The 18,123-nt window shown below is 38.9% G+C and overlaps 1 protein-coding gene across 1 annotated transcript in view; it reads left to right on the top strand.

Annotated features, from left to right (window-relative positions):
- The window catches only part of ADRA1B (adrenoceptor alpha 1B), a 31,072-nt gene that overhangs the window by 9,177 nt on the left and 3,772 nt on the right, over positions 1-18,123 (top strand). Inside the window, exon 2 of the mRNA XM_074603985.1 lies at positions 3,589-4,869. Coding sequence (XP_074460086.1) covers positions 3,897-4,869 — 973 coding nt within the window. The 5' untranslated portion in view covers positions 3,589-3,896. The remainder of the gene's footprint in view (positions 1-3,588; positions 4,870-18,123) is intronic.

The following is an 18,123-nucleotide window of genomic DNA, read 5'->3' as shown; positions in this document are numbered from 1 at the left end:
TTTAAAAGTTCAGCATATTTAAAATTTTGAACTAGTCTAAGAACATCAAAAGAACCATGGCCAGCATATCCAGAGAGGTGATTCTCCCCCTCTACTCTGCTCTCGTGAGACCCCACCTGGAGTACTGCGTCCAGCTCTAGAGCCCTCAGCACAAGAAGGACATGGACCTGTTGGAGTGGGTCCACAGGAGGGCCACGAAAATGATCCAAGGGCTGGAGCACCTCTCCTATGAAGACAGAGCTGGGGGTGCTCAGCCTGGAGAAGAGAAGGCTCCGGAGAGACCTTATAGCGGCCTTCTGGTACCTGAAGGGGCCCTACAGGAAAGCTGGAGAGGGGCTGTTTGCAAGGGCATGTAGCAATAGGATGAGGGGCATTGGTTTTAAACTAGAGCAGGGCAGGCTTAGATTAGACACTAGGATGAAGTTCTTTACAATGAGGGTGGTGAAACACTGGAACAGGTTGCCCAGACGGGTGGTGGAGGCCCCATCCCTGGAGACATTCAAGGCCAGGCTTGATGAGGCTCTGAGCAACCTGATCTAGCTGAAGATGTCCCTGCTTACTGCAGGGGGGTTGGACTAGATGACCTTTAAAGGTCCCTTCCAACCCAACACATTCTATGATTCTATATGAACCTGTTCTCTGTATTTCCTCAAATGTATGTTCTGTATCCAGTCTTTCGCTGCTTCAGAAAGCTCTCAGCAGAAGTACATCGAATAGCTAAAGGGCATCCTGTCTTGCTGTACATCATTATTGAAATAATATTGAGTATAATCTCCAGGCTATTAAATTTCCTTTTTCATTGAAAACTATGATTCATCTGAATGAAAGCAACTCTGCAATGAATACTGTCTATCTGCACTTCTCTGATCAGATGTTTTTGACTGCACTAGCTTGAAGTGCTACCTTGAACTTGGCAGAAAAAGTAGCCTATTTTTCACAGTACCTATTCTGTCATTCATTCAAAGATAGGTAAATAGTTAACATTTATGTATGGGTTTCTGCTTTATTATAGCACCTGCCACTGAAGATCACAAAGCAATTTGTGGACATTAATCAGCTGAGCCTCATGGCTATTCAGCCATTATGTTATTACATAGGCTGGTAAACAGAGATGTGAAAACACATCTCAGTAGGGCTATAAGAGATAAGCAGTAGCTTTCTCTTACTCTTTGTCCCCTAGAATAGGACTTTTCTGTCTGTTGTTTCATCTACAGGGGCACAGAAAGCAGCAATAGTTAAGGGAAGCAGACTAGTTCCAGTACTCCTGTCAGCAAAAGATACTGAGCAAAGAAACGTGTTTTAGTCCAACCACTACCAGTTCCAATCCCTGTTCCCTTCCCTTCTGCCCTTTCCTGACACTGCTGTTGGCACGGTGTCCTGGACCTTGCCAGCAAGCTGGAACCAGCTGACTCCTGGAAGTGGCTGCTGAAGGGCTTTTGAAAGATCTGGTTCCTCGGGGCTACAAAATCCTAACATACTGTGGCCGAAGCCAGGGAGGAGTTACACGCCACTCTGTTATCCTTTGCAGGCTGGGCACGTCCCATATGTTGCCAGATAAAAAACTGAAGTAGACCAGCTTACTCCCTCATTGATTTTTTCTTTATCCACCCTCTCCATGTTTTGCAGTGATCATATTTTCTTACATGCCAAAGGCTGAAACATTGTTATGTCTGAACCTAATGATCTAATCAAACTAGCGTTAATCAGTTTAGCTCAAGCACCAAGAGCGGGAAGATGCAGGCTTCACTGTAGGCTATGCAATCGCACCAGGACACCCAGGCAAGCAGCTGCTCCTGCTGCGCTCTGCGTTACCACAGCTCCCCTGAGAGTGGTACCAAGTCAGATGCCCTGGCCACGCACAGCTGTAATCACACCTCCCAAGAGCAGTGCCTGCACCTTCACAACAAGAGAGAGCTCCTAGCCTGAGGAATTCACAGATTAAACAGACAAGGTAGAGACACAAAATCAGAAATCACAAACAAAACTGAGAGTGGTTATGTGGAGTCCAGCAAGAATGGTAAGTGTGAAGGATATATGTCCAAAATGAAAGGCTGCTAACTGATTTATTAGCACTGAAAGCTCTGCATTGGAGAGAGCAGAGGCAGAAAAGTGGAGGCTAAACTCATAAATTGAGTGTTTGTTCCTCTTCCCTTCGGTAACTCCATGACATGTTATCATGTCATTCTTGTAAATGTTTCAAAGAAAAGTTTTTGAATGATAGTGCTTTGCTATAGTCCCTGCTGTTGGGAAGGGCTATACAAACATCTGCCATACACTCCTCAAATAAAATTCAACCAGAGCTTTTGTTTACATGGTTTGTCCTTAAAACCAGCACTCAGCTGCAACTTTCAGCCATAGCTGCCTTATTAAAAATGAACCTTTTATTTTAAACACAGTACATTTTGTAACAGGAAAATCAATATACAGTAACCCAGAGTACTGCAGACAACAGCTGTAGGACATAATCTGATGACAGAAAGTTGAGAACAGTATTTTGGCAGTTATATGTTCAGCTAATCTTTCACCTTTTGTTTTTAATGGCACCGAGCTATAAAGATCTGAGATTTCTCCCCACCTGGTGACCCAAAGCTACAGAAAATGAAGAAACCAAGAAACCACTGTTTTTAACATTAAAACCTATTAAATAAAAAATAAATCGGGATACTGTAGGTCTTCCCAGAGCTACAATGAGTTAACAACAGTCTCAGTGATCTCACAGCCCTTAGCAAAGATACAGGAAGATACTTCAGCATAGAGTGCCTTGAAAAGACTACTAAATACTTTTCACTGCCTTCACTTTGGCTGTGGGTAAGGGTGCTCAGTTCTGTTCAAGGCTGGGATTCACAATGCATCTATGCTTAGAAAAGGTATCTAGGTAGAAGAGAGGAAATGAAGCCACAGACATGCCTGGTACACAGGAGTACAGAACAAACATAAAGATCTTAATAGTGATTTTAATTTTTATAATCTGTTACTTTTTCTTTATTAACAGAAAGTTTACAATTACAAACAAACTACTCCGTGTATGTTTTTATGCCATCATTAAATACTGAATCTACGGATTACGGGGTTTTTGGAACCTACCTATTTGTCCTTAGAAGGTGGGAGATGATTGGTTCTCTAAAACGGCATGTGATTCACTTTGATTACAAAATAAACTCAAATACATTTTCTTGTTGAGTGAAAGGCAAAGGGCGCTAGATCATTTTGTACTGAAATTGCTTTTTTCACCACATCCCACTGAGTATATTTTTCTCAGATAATGAAGCTGGTTTTTTAAAGGTTTCCAATCCAGATTTATGTGGCAAATGCTTTAATTAAGATTGATATATTCCATTTGTTTAGCTTTCACACTTTGATATGGAAGTTTTAACTTGAACTGCATTGCCCTCTAGCGCTGTGACGGGGCCGGGCGCGGTGATGTCACTAGCACAGGCAGTGTGAGCACAGCCAGCCAGTTCATGCAGAGCTGCCTAAAAGCTGACAAACCCTTCGTGGAGACGCATGTCAGAGCAGCAAGACAGGGGCATCCTTCCAACAGAACTACAAATGCACAAGGGAAATCATTAAACCTGTCTTTTATTCCAGGGACGTCATGATGGAAACAGCTACTTTCGAGCTCCAGCCAAGACTTCTGCCTGATAATTTCTGTTTAAACGAGTTCGTATGAGAAATTAAGCAAGTCTGAAGAGCCAGTTATTTCTGACAGGCTTCAGAGGACTTCACGCTGTGCAAGTTCTACATGCTCATAGCTGACAGCTTGCTGGGGAGATGAGTTCTCAATCTAAAACTGGCCGGGGCTTTGCAACAACTTCTTGGGTAGAGAGATAACTTTCAACTGAACTCAAACCATCTGCGTGTTGTGCAAGGGATCCAACCGTAACTTGCTATGGAGGATGATTTTTAAGATGAATACCTACCTTGGCGATAAATCCAATTCATCAATACCTGGATATTTGAAAGTGTCTGCACTAAATAATGGCAATCTTTCTGCAAACAACTCCAATGAGACAGCAAGCAATCTGGATTCACCTGCCTTGGATATCAGTAGGGCAATAATTGTGGGGCTTATCCTAGGTGCCTTTATACTCTTTGCTATTATAGGTAATATCTTGGTAATTCTCTCTGTTGCTTGCAATAGACATTTAAGAATCCCTACAAACTATTTCATAATTAACCTTGCAATAGCAGATTTGTTGCTGAGTTTTACTGTCCTTCCATTCTCTGCTACACTGGAAATCCTTGGCTACTGGGTTTTGGGGAGGATATTTTGCGATATCTGGGCAGCAGTTGATGTGCTATGCTGTACAGCTTCTATTTTAAGTCTATGTGCAATTTCTATAGATAGATATATAGGAGTACGTTATTCTCTCCAGTATCCAACTTTGGTAACAAGAAGAAGGGCAATTTTAGCTCTCCTAGGTGTCTGGGTCCTTTCCATGGTGATTTCTATTGGCCCTCTTTTGGGCTGGAAAGAACCAGCACCCAAGGACGACAAAGAGTGCCGTATCACTGAAGAACCATTCTATGCTTTGTTTTCTTCCTTGGGGTCATTTTACATTCCTTTAATCGTCATCCTTGTCATGTACTGTCGGGTCTACATAGTGGCAAAAAGGACTACTAAAAACCTGGAAGCTGGGGTTATGAAAGAAATGTCCAACTCCAAGGAGCTGACTTTACGGATTCATTATAGGAACATTCATGAGGACGCATTAAACAGTACCAAATCCAAGGGTCACAATCCCAGGAACTCCTTAGCTTTCAAACTTTTTAAATTCTCTAGAGAAAAGAAGGCGGCCAAGACGTTGGGAATTGTGGTTGGCATGTTTATCTTGTGCTGGCTACCTTTCTTCATTGTCCTGCCATTAGGTAAGTTGGTAACTGAGGGATTGCCATGGGAAGGGGATGAAGAGGGTCAGTTGTTTACTATAAAAATATCATAGAAAAAAATCAGATTAATGATAAGTAGATATCATTTCGAGAAATGCAGTGAATGGATGAAAGGAAGGGAAGTGAAAGTAGTTTACTTCTGATCTTGACTTTTTCAAAGTGTGCAGCCTGCAGAAAGTCTACTCATCAGGTAGTCCTCAGACAAAATCTTCAGAGTTTATATATTAAATCCCCCTTTATGGTCTTTGTTTGAATTGAATTATATTTCAGAAACATTTTTATAGGATGCTTTAACAAAAATCCTAGACACAAACACAAAAAGAATTTCAGCACTGAAATGTTCTTCTTTTAGTTTACTGTTAAATGTTCAGACTATAATACAATAGGTCTTCTGGCATTATTAGCTATCTTAAATGGAAATGAACCTGATCTAATGATAAGGTGCAAAACTCCCCTGAGCTTTGGAAAGCTGAAAAAGTTCCAGTTTTTAATTCAAACATCACTGATCAAATCCCAAAAGCAAACACATGAAGATCTCTGATCCCCACAGAAAGGTTCTCATTGATTTCAATAGGTCTCTTCAGGCATTTCTGGAGTTTGCCGTGTAAGCTTTTGGTACTTTGTTCACTTGCAATTTTAAAATATTATTGAAGTATTTGATGTAGCTCTTTGTTTGCTTTTTTGATTTGCTCTGTGTTCCCAAGTCCTTGTGAAATTTGCTTGTATTGTCTTTAATACTAGCACTAACTCTGAAGTGGAATATCTCAAGACATTGAATTACTAAGCTCTCAAAAATATCTGTCCAAATTCTCTGAGACACAGACAATCTGGCAGCCTAAATATGGAAAGAGTTGGAAAAAGAAAAGGGAAAAAAAGCCTTTATTAATGTTCTGTATTCATGTTTACTTAGTTACCCTAACAAAACATTTCTAATTGAGTGGTAAGCGAATATTTTGAGAGACTTGTAGAAAACTAGACTGAGTTCAGCAACTTAGTCTTAGTGAAATGTTATAAAATTGCAATTTCAGTGAATGTGTAATATCATTTAGACTAGAATCTTTACTGCAAGACAATTACTTAAGCTATTGCAAGGCAATTTTATAATCTCTAGCTTATTGTATCACAAACTTAAAAATTTTTACGATTCAGTATCTGCATAAAGCTAATGTTAAGGATGTGAAAAATTCCAAACAGAAGGAAATTTGTGAGCTAAGTTCTCTTTGGCTACTGAAATTTAAGTCCCTGTGCTGGCTCTTAAAGAAAGTTTATAACATAGAGCCAGTTTCCAACTACTGCAAAAATATATAGCTGTGGATAGAAATAGATTTTCACCGTACGGTACCAGTAGTAGTACTAGATATGTAGCTAGTAGGTCACGATACCCTGATAAAGTAGATTCTCTCCTCGATTTTGAATTATTGAAGGAACTTTGGAGAAAAAAAGCAAATGTGAATGCAGTAGAATTTATCCTTAGCTAGCAGAAGCCAGTACAGCTACTGACACTGTTCAACGAACACAGATGCAGACCAATCTGTTAAAAACATTGTGGTCACTGGGCAGAAGCAATGTAAGAAACAAGTTTTTTGAAAGAGTGTCAGTTTTCCCTTTGAGAAGTTATTTCAAAACCCCTGGTCTTTCCTGGGAGGTTTAAACACCTGAGTGGAGAATTTATTGTTTGTCATGATTTTATCTCTCATATGAATTCTATCCAAGGCATCAGTGAGGTGACAGGCTGAGAGCCTCCACCACAGCACGCTGTGTGCTGGCAGAGGTGCTGGGTGGGCTGAAGGACTAAACCCACTTCTGTGGGCTCTGACCCAACACAGACTGAGTGCCTGTAACCCGCAACATACTTCAGCGCTGTGAGCACTTGGTGCCCCACAGAGCTGAGGTTCAGAAACCGTTGCTATTGTGTCAGTTGTAAGAGTGAAAAAATCAGCATCTTGGCATTGCAGTATAGACTGCTGGCTCTCCTGTCCTCTAGAAATCCTTTCTGGGGCCCAGGACTTAACTGACAGCCTTCAGTCTAAGGAAGGGGGAAAAAAAGGAATAATGGTAACCAATATAGTATCCAAATGCATTTAAATAGTAGTTACTTTCCCTTTGTTTTGCTGACTAGGAATTGGGCTGGTTTTGTTCCGTTTCTCTGATCTCTTTTTTTTAATTTATCCAGCACACTCCAGAAACTTGTGCTTTTCATCTCTGTGTATCAGTGCAAAGTTAATTAATGATGCTAGGCATAACTAAAAACATTGCTCACTACAACAGGTGGGGAAAAGACCTTTTCCTGACTGGCATAATGCAGCCATTCTTAACTGGAGAAGAGAGTAGAGCAGTGAAGAAAGACTCCTTAAGGAGCTTGCTGTGTGCTGCATTCTTTATACCAGAAATCTTTTGCTTTGTGTCTTGAAGTCAGAAAATTAAATGAAATGCTATTATGAACCCTTACAAAAAGCACACAGTGGTATGAATCAACTTCAGTGATAGGCAAACTGTAAAATCCAAAAGGTACTGATGATTTACAAAACTATCCATAGGTGCCCTGGGCTGCTTAGTCACAACCCACTCGCTCACCAGTGCAGGACTGCAGACTATCATACCTTTTCGGCTACTTAGTCCAGACTAGATATTTACCTTCACTATACTGGAATGACTGGCTTCTTACTTAGCCTGTATTTTTCACACCTCGTATTTGCACCCTTAACCCAAATCATACCCTCACATCCGCATCTTTACAATTTTTTTTTTTTTGCTCTGTGTTCAATCAGTAATGCCATGACTCTGCAGAATGGCGTTAGCAGAGCAGCTCTGAATCTCTGAGGATCCAACCACAAAACATTTGACAAGTCAGTAAACGTTATTTATGCAACAGCCCAAAACCACATCTTAACAAATCTGCTTATATGTAGATGAGTTTCCCTCATATTAAAAGTGTTCTCAGCTCTTCTACTAGTTTCTCAGCCAAAATTATAATTCTTCCACTCTGGCATTCCAATATATTCTGCAGCTACCCATTTTTATATTCCTGACAAAGGACTATTCCATCAGGTGTCAGACATATACTGGGAACTAATGCGTTGCTGAAAGCAGGGATATTGCTTAAATAAATATTCCATGACAAAGGAAAAGAAATAGTATTAACACTTACAGGGTGTTTTTCAAGCAAGAATCAAAAGGTGTTGCAAGGAAAACTCTCTGACAGAGCTCTGTATAGAGCTACGGAGAGGAATTACAACACTGACACTATGATGTACTGAGCATCATGAAATGTTCAGTGCAAAGAATGACCCACAATCTCTTTTTGTAGGACTAAACCATGCTGCCATTAGTATTAAGCACCTGATGATGCAGCAAAACTGGTATCAAAGAGAATCATGTGAGAAATTTGTTTTTATTCCAGTAGCTACTAGATATTCTTTCCAGATAGCAATAGAGCTATAGAATATCCTTTTTGCGGACATTCATAAATGCTCCATGGCTTTGTAAACAGTTGTCTTGCCACTGAATATTATTTGTGGTATAACATAAAAAACAAAATGAAGACATATTTGTTTTTTGAGACAACTTCTTGTGCCATAAATTCAGTGACTCAGCTTTGAAAAGTAAGTATCTTTCTTCTTTAAAATAAATGTTTCTTTTCTTCCCCCTCATACAAAACCTTTCTTAGGCATCAGGACTATATTATATATGCATTGCTGAAAAGTGCTGAGTAAAATAGATGATTTTTATCTAAAGACTAGAAATAAGGTAACACTCATTAAAATTCACTCCTTTAAACAAAGGATTTAAACAATTTTATGCCAATGCTCTGATTAAAAAAATTAATCCAAAATGAAGGATCATATGTTTCCCTCTGCCTACTACGTAAAAGTTTTGCCTCGTTCCTGTTAATTAAGGTATCAGAGTGGCTTGCCAATTTTCTCCCAGACACACACACCCCCTCCAAAGGGAAAACTCACCACCTCCAGTACTTTAACCAAAGCATATTAACTTCTCCAGCCTATTGCTTAACTCCAGTAGATATCAGCAGAGCATTATTGACTTCCCAGTTCTGAGCCTAACTCTCCCTGCTCCCACAAAACCTGTGATCTTATCCACTGCCGTCAGAAACAAAATTCTTCTAACTTAACTGGCAGCAGGATAAGGTCCCAAGTGCCTCATAATGAAGATACAACTATTTTGACTATCCTTATATATTAAGCTTTTGAAACCTCTCTATAAAGTAATTTAAAAAAAACATAAAAATATTCTGCATGCTACAGGTCAGCCAATACAAAATTATTCTTAAAATAAAATGTTATTCAAGTACAGTATGTAGATTTATGTTACATCAGGCCAACCTCTGCATCTCTGCACCAAGAATACCAAATTAAGCCACTTAGTTTCCCATGGGAAACACTTCAAGGCATTAGGTCCAGTGCTGTCAATGCTACTGGGTTCTGCTTTCTGCAAGGCTTTAGTCCTGGTTTGTCTTTCATCTCATTTGTGTCTTGCTCACTCTTCCCCTCTCTAACTAGCCTAGCTGTCTAGATTTGATGCCCTCAAGTTAATAGTTATACAGAATTTGGACTAAGTAATGATATATGTGGCAATCTGACCCTCTGCCCACTTGCAGGTCAATCTTTTGTACAATGTTCAATTGTACAGGTGATAGCAGGAACCTGCTCCTCCTATTTTCTAGCCAATTCCTGTAAAACTAAACATCATAACGGCATTTCTTCACCAGTACAGCATGTTTTGCCAGACGTGGAGGACTACATTATTTCAAGATGATTCATTTTACTACTAAAATATCCTTCCTTAAGCCCTGGTTTAAGCCTTTTGGTTTGCAAAGAATGCAAATTATCACTTATTTACAGACATATATTTTTTAGAACAAAGTTTTTTGTTATCAAAGCAGATGAAACTTCACAAATTCTGGGGTACTTCCTATGTAGGTTTTTGATTTGTAGGTTGGAGGAACAAAGGGAAATCTTAAAGTGTACAGTCTTACAAAAACAAATATGTAAAGCAATACAGAGAAAATACAAAGAAATCAACTCATGTTAACTATTCAGCCTCAGGGATGGCAGCAACTCCTATGCTGGGTGATCAGAAAGCTCCAAGAAAAAAATAATTCAGGACTGAGCCACTGGGCAGCAACAGAAAACCTCAAAACTATTGAAATCAAAAATAGGAAAAAAGCGATAATTTCAGAGGAAACACTGCTTTCAGCATCCAGCATCCAGCGAGACAGGGGACACAAGGTCCTTATGCCAATGGCAGGTGCAAACACATGTGATATTGCTCAGGTTGGCAGTCATGATGGAAGCACTAAGTAAAGTTATAGATCGTACAGTCCTAAAGCATTGAGGCCACACCTCAGGATCTCAGCTGCATGTTCTTTAGTATATCTATCTGTGAAATACAGATATGAACAAAAAGTGATGAGGTTTTTAGTATGTTTACACTAAAGTCCTCCTCTTTGCAAAATTTTGAGCTACTTTGATGGGCTTTCAAGTGATACCTAGAAACTGCAAAGCAATAACCATCAGACTCTAAGTAATAAAAGAGAAAAAATATAATACAAGTTCATACAATAACTTTGTAGATGTGTTATTCAATTCCATGCTAGAGTCCTATTATTTACTTACAATGTCCAAGGCAGATTGCCTTACTTATGTCAGAAGCAAGAAGGGGAGAAAAAGACATCAAAGCATGTGCAGTAATTGAAGATATTTAAGTATAATAAATGAAATGTCTTTTCTGTGCTCCCTTAATCAGCTAATCCTTTGCAAAACAAGCATAAACTTGGCCCATATTCTTTTTAGTTAGAAAACCGCAAAAGTCTGTATCTCTTTTGAACAAATAATAGTAACAATAATATCATGTTTCTGTCCCTATCTACTGTCAGTTTTAGACTACCAAACAAGATTCTTACTAAAATTGATCTTGATTTTATCATATTTATGTGAGGGCAACACAATTTAAACACAAGTGAATTCTCTCCATGATGTAAGTCATCACAGCTATTCTGGACTGAGAGGTGGTAGACTAGTATATACAAGGATATGTGGGATTTGTGTCAAAAATGTAAGTGCTTGATGGAATTTTTCCATATCTCATATATCTTCCATCTCTTGTCTCTCCATATTTTGTTATTTAAGATATACTCAGAATTTTGCTAATATGACAACTGTGGGTGAGGCATGAAAAACTGAAATCCTGTTTCTTTTTTTTTATTGTTCTTTTTTAAACTACAGCTTTCCCCTTTCTTTTTCTTTCTGGGCTGGGCAAATAAAGCTCCTATGTGTCTTTTCTATTGCTCTTCTAAACACCAACTTGCAAATGGTCTGTTGTACCATAAGTTTTTAAAAATAATTTTCATCTCTCAGTGCTTTAAGCATCAACACTATCTTTTGCATAACGCCGTAGGAAGGACAGTCACGGACTGCAGACCAGAGTAGAATCTCTGGAAATCATGGATTATCTCTTAACTTCTGCCTGTCAATCAGAGACAATCTTACCATGCCACAAATACCAATGTTAGTAGCTCTCCGGTTAAATATGTAGGCGCTGTCCCTTTAAAAATGTAAATGTACCGACTCTGCTTTGCAATCGCTTATAATATAAGAAGCGTAGCAAGTCTGGGTTTTAGTGAAAAGAGCTGATCCCTATCTGTACTACAATTTCCATCAGCAAAGCTTCAAAGGAGGTAAAGTCCTGGTTTTATTTTGGCCATTCTAGATAAATCTATATTTTTTGAGTCTTTAAAAGGCTCTCAAATTTGAGCCATTGTGAATGAAGTTGATGCAGGTCTCACAGAAGTGATTTGTTGATCTGAAATATGAGGCACCCTTTATCAGAGACAGACAGTGTGGATGATAAGAAATTGAGAATTTTAATTAGGATAGAAAACCCAGAAACAATAACCTTTCTCCGACTATGAGACAGTAAGGAAAATGTTTTTCTTGGGTTTCGCTCTTACTCATGAACATATACATAAGGGATCTTTATGGTCAGATTCTGCATTTGTGTATGTCTGCTACTTTCATTTGCCTGCTTACGAACTTGTCTACACAGGATCAGGCCTTAGATTGGTAGGAGTTACTGAGCTTAGTTAATATCAATAATGTATTGGTTTGCAGACGTTTATTAACAGACATCCCTTTTTGGATGGGGTGGAGGAATGAGTATAAACCACTTTTTCCCTATTAGGACAGTTAGGGGAGATTTCTCTGTGTGACTTCCTTGCCTCAACTGGAAAACAGGGAAATGAAAGACTCAGGGGCTGAGGACTGGTTGAATGATCCAACCCTTCATCACCCCTTCATCAAAACTTCATCACCCCTCACAAGCGTTTGCTCACTGTAGGGACAGAAGGCTCCGGCAAAGAGAATCCCGCAACTGCTATAGGTAGTCTGTTCAGGACTTTTCTTAATAGCTGGCCTAGATCCTTGGAAATATATGTAACATACCTATTAATACAATGAAGAATGAGAACTGCTGTACTTGCAATTGCATCATATTTGTATTTGTATTTCTCTCACATTATCTTCTGCAATATCATTATCTAGTCAGTTATTCCTAATTTGGTATTTCTCCTTCCTCAACAGCAAAGTGCTCTCCCCTAACACACACACAAGTTACCAACAAACACAGAAGCGTAGCTCTGCACCATGTTGGTGACTGCGGGGTTACTGTGGATTCCCACGGTGTCCCCCAGCATGGCAGCCCAGGCATTGCTGGGATATGCAGCCCAAGGCATCCTACAGAGACACCAACATGCTCAAAAACCACAACTAAATGCTAGCCATCATTACTTGTTTGTAGAAGTTGTAATTTAACCATCTTTCCTTTCATTTTCTTTATTGAATTTTATTCTGTTGATTTTGGATGCTTTTCCTATTTCTCAAGATCTTTTTTCACTGTTATCCTAACCCTCTTCTCCAGAAGGCCCGCAGTCCCTCACGGCTTGATCAACTCTTAATTTTATAACCATACTCCCTATTTCATCCTCTACTGTTTGTAAACTGTGGGTTTTTTTCCTATATTAAATAAGTCCAGGGGAATGTAAACAAACAATGAATGCTGGAAGGAAAGAAATCAGGAGCTTTAGAAATCCAATTAGCTTTAAAACCTTGGCATGCTGACTTGGCTAAGCATGTGGTAAAAAGGACCACAGAAAGCTTAAATGAAAGGCAAACACATCCTTTCCCCATTCTTTAAAATCATATTCGTAACAACTCTGGTCAGAGGCAGCTTATTACTTTTACAGGGAGAATTTTACTACCTACCCACATGTAGCACTTGAGCTTTCCCTGTTCATTAAGAAGCAGCAGTAACTCAGCCATTGGCAGCTACCAGCAGTTACAGCTGCAGCAGGAATGACAGAGGGAGAGAGAGAGAGTGTGTGTGTGTTTGTGTTTCTCCTCTGCAGAGGGCTACATCAAAACCTGCTTCAGTGCACGGTTTTCCTTAATTAAGAGTATTGGGATTAAGCCAGTCCAGAAAATTTTCCTGCTGTTCACCCTGCTATTTTAAGGACTCTTCCAAAGTCCACTGAAGTCCTCATGAACTTTTACACAGGCTTTCAAAGACTCCCACTGACTCCAGTGGACTCTGAATTTTAATGTCTCAGTGATGTTCTGGCCAGATATTCTGCAGAATATGTGAAGACAATTAATATGGCAAATTGTTTTCCACAATGTTCCCTAATTTCATTGAGGGTGCTTTACTTACTTTCTGTGTAATAAAGCATTCATTATAAAGATCCAGACAGACCCTAAAAGAAATTAGCTTTTACTAAATAAAATACTTCTTAATTCCTTTTTATGATATTTGCTGTTGCTCAGTGTATTTCCAAGTTGAATAGCTCTATCAAGTCTGGTGAGCACAGCTGGTTAAACTAATGGTTTAACCAGCTAACAACCAAAACCGATCAAGCTGATTGAGTTTTTGAAATATTTCCTGTTCTCCATTTGTGCTGGACACAGACTTTGCAAAAACTTCATTGGTGTCAATGGTGCAATCAGAGGTAAAACTCTGGTGCTGTGTTTAATAAATCACAGGGTGTAGTGCAGAAAAATAAAAGAAAATAGAAAACATACACTCAGAGTGAAGCTGTTAAACATGAAGCATCAGGAGAGAGATCAGTTTGAGTAGGGAAGTCACTCTGGCTACCCCCATCATAAATAAATCACTGAGGAGATAATCATACACAAAATTTTCCAGCCATTTTGAAAAGCAATCTAAACCAGTACAGGGAAATATCTAATCTGTTTATCAGAGTGTGATGGGAAAGTAGCTGGAGATTAGAGAGGAAATATTAGTCTGATGTTTAGAGAGTGTGTCTAATAGGCTTAGCTTTATCGTTTTATCAAGGTACCAAAAGAGCCTGCAGTTGTTTGCCCTGACAGGTTAATTATGAGGTAAAGCATGTGTGCAACTAAATAAAAGGCACTGTTGTTATTCCAAGAACAAGGTAGGGAAAAGGATAATGTTAAAAATATACAAGCTAGTCAAAATATTTTGCATATCTTTATATGGTGAAAAGCTTTGCATAACAGTCACCAAATTAAACTATATTTAGAAGTACGTGGCTTGTATAGTGACATCCATCTAAACTACCTTCTGGATACTAAAGAACAGCTTTTCTTCTCTCTGTAGAAAACTCAGGCTGGGATTCCACCCACTGAGGAAGGAGGGACTGAACACAAAAACTCAGAAACTTTCCAAAGCCCTGAAGAGAATAAGTGCCCAAATAAGTATCTGTCTCAGACATTCCATTTTTCTAACAGTTAATCCTCAACCTAAATAATGGATATATTTACCAAGGGGATCTAAGACTACAGTGTCAGTGGGATTCCAGTACTGAAAATGTAAAACTCTGCTGGGGTGCCAGAACTTAAGCCGTAACGTTTTCCGGATGAACACAATTATATTCTGCAGAGTTAATCAGAGAAAGTAGGACTAGAAGGGATCTGAAAAGGTCATTCATGGCATCCTCCAAACCAAAGGCTGGATTAGCTATACATAAATCAGTAGATGTGTGTCCACTCTGTTTTTAAGAGTCTCCAGGGTTGGACTTTTTACACCCTTCTTAGGCAGTATGTTCCAGAATTTTCCTATCTTGGAAGACAGAAAGTATTTCCCATTCCATAATCTCAGTTTGTCTTGCTGCAATTCAAATCACTGTGCTTCATATATTTGACACTTTGGACATGGAAAACAATTTAATTTCCTTCTCCTTTGCAGGTACATATTTAAAGACAAATTGCCATGTCTCTCCTCAGTCCTTTTTCCTTCACCAGGATGAAAGTTGTATTACAAAACTACTACATTTCAGAGCATCTATAGCTTTGGGTGGTGGAGGATCCCTTCATTAGCCATGGTTCCCTTCATAGGTAGAGTTTTACTACAATCATGTAGTCAGCACATATAGCCTCTGCAGGGCCAGCAATTTATCTGATCACATACATCAACCAGTTTCTGTTAATCTCAGAAAATATTCTTGAATTCGACTTCTCTTGGTGGTGGCAAAGGTAGCAGGACCCACCAAACACACTACTTGAATGCGCTGTACTACCCATGGTGAGTTCTAGTGGTTAGAAGAGTCATGCCAGGTTTCATGCTTCTATTTGTGGTAAAACAAAAACTTTCTTACTGGTGAAAATAATTTAGTACATGACCTTCAGCTGATTGCTTTTACCTTCCCCCAGCTCAGATTGCCCAGTGGTAAAATCAGGAGGATGGCACGAAGTCAGGATGATTGACAGATGAGAAGTGCTATCTGAGAGCAAATGAGTCATGCTTCTGTATATGAACTTATTCTCACTGGGACTGCAGTGACCTCTTTTAATGCTAGGGCCTTCTTGGAATATCATCTACCACACGATTTTTGAAAAAAACCTAGGAATAGCAAATTATACCATAGAGAGAAATTCATCGATGAAATCCATCTCCCTTCAGAGCAGTTACATACATGTGTGTATGTGTGTGTGTACATATATATATATATATATAAAAGGAAGGGTAGAAGCATTCAGAAGAATTCTATCCAGTTCTAATACATCAGTCTGAAATACATGCAATTAACACACCAGTCTATAAATCAATCGCTTATTTATCAAATTAATATTCCTTGTTCAGAAAAGAATACTTCCTTGTCTTATTGCGAAAACTTAATCACTAGTTTGTGTATAATTTAAGAGTCAAGCAACACTAGCATTGTGCTGTTTGCAGAACCAGGAAAAAGTGGAGAATGAAGTAGTGTTTAATGATCAGTGTTCTCATCATTAACTCCTTGACATTTATTCCTGAATTTCTTAGTTTTAAAAATTTTCTACTACATGCTAACTACTGATCTTTATTTTTAAATCACAGGGCCACATAGCTTTCCAAACTGATCTATTTCCAGATTTTCTGTTAATGACTCAGATAGGGTCATGATGACTTTTAAATGAATGATTGGGGCTTAGTAATTTTTCTAGAATCAGGCCTGAACACAAGGTGCCTCCATGAGTCAGGGCTGCTATGAGGAAATTCTCTGCTCTTTTGTGTTACTGCCCTTTAATATTAAAGAGCTTTGAAAATATTTGCTGCAGCTGCTGAAAATGGCCTTCTGTCATTTTTTTCAAGTGGTATTTGAAAAATAGATTATCATGAAAGATAAGCATAAGTTCATTACCTTTTTTTCTTTAAGGAACACATACTTCTTGAAGCAGTTTGCAAAGATTAGCCATTTTTTAGCACTCAGATTTTTACCTTTTCCCTACTTGCTCTCTTAGTCTTTCCTGTATGTAGTTTAGTCGGTTCATGTGCGATATAGATTATACCAGCACAACTCATTTATCTGCTTTGGTTCCTAGGTTTCTTCTCTATAGCTTAGCTCACTTTATTTGTCTTTAGGGAATTTCACAAAATTTTTCAGTAAACTTCTTTATTTTTTTTATTTTATTGAAAACTATACCATGGTATTTACTCTGTCCGTATTTAACCTACCTAAAAATATTTAAACCTGGTTATGTCGTGTAGATTTTCAATTGTTACAGAATGCGAGAAAGGCAAACCAACTGATCTGGAAAAATTCACCACTGCTCTTTCAACATTCACACATAAGAAAAAATGAGAGCTTTTTAGCCACTTCACAAGGTTTACTGGGCTTTAAGAGATAAAAATCATTTACATTCTACAGTTGTAGAAATCAATTTCAGAAATTTGTCAGTATGAGCTCCAAACAGTTCTTTGTTGTACACAATCCTGCTTTGTACTTCTTTTGTAAAGTCACAAAGCTTCTCCTTTCTCTAAACTGAAGGGAAAATTAGCAATTACTATTTACAAAATGAATCCTGGAAAGGTTTGCAACTGTGCATGTGGGAGATTTTGGAACATCTTCCTCATCTTGACTGCAGTTATAAACTTAGATCAACTTTTCCTAAAGCTTTGTTAGAATTCAACACCTATTTAGTGGCTTATTCCATAGAATCACAGGAATTGTCGCTGAATCTTTCATCAAAGAGTATGTAAGACTCACAAGACAGTTTTAAGTGCTTGCATTGATTTGATTTATCTGTCGGAAGTTTATCAAATACAGTGCATAGTTTCTCTGATGTTAGACGTGTTGTACTCTGTACTTTCTGCAGTATCAATCAGGACAGTGTAGGATCTCCATCAGATGGACAGAAGAGGCGTTGGTCAAACCCTGCAAATCACTAGCAGCAACAAAGCAATAAGGGACATGGGTTCAACTCACAAAAGTCTTGCACATGAAGTAAAAGTCAGTAAAGTCCAGGAGTCATGAAAGAAATACGACGAACCTTGTAATTTAAAACCTCCATTTTAATGTTAAGGGCTAGCATGTTGCTTAACTCTGAGGCCCTAGGAAGAGCTAGTGCTAGCTGGCACCATCCTAAAGCACTGCCAGGGAAAAAATCTATTAATCTATTATTCTGGATTCACAGGATCTTTCCTGACTCCTATTGCCCAAGCGAGGGGGAAGAAGAGTCTCTCCAGATAGGTGATGCCATCTCAGCATCCTAATTCCTCTTCTGAGCCAGCTCAGGGATTAGTTGACACACTCAGGAGGGCAGTGGATGTGCAAGGAATGACACATACTTACCTCCCTTTGGCTTGCTTGTGAGCTAAGGAGACTCAGACCCCTGTAGTCAGCACTAGGCCAGCATTGTCAACTAGGTAAACAGCGGTATCTGCTGTGGCATTTAAGAGCTATTTACCCAAGAAGCTAGGAAGTGC

The sequence above is a fragment of the Larus michahellis genome, chromosome 11 (assembly GCF_964199755.1).
Source record: "Larus michahellis chromosome 11, bLarMic1.1, whole genome shotgun sequence".
Lineage (NCBI taxonomy): Eukaryota > Metazoa > Chordata > Aves > Charadriiformes > Laridae > Larus > Larus michahellis.
This window is presented reverse-complemented; position numbering and strand designations above follow the sequence as displayed.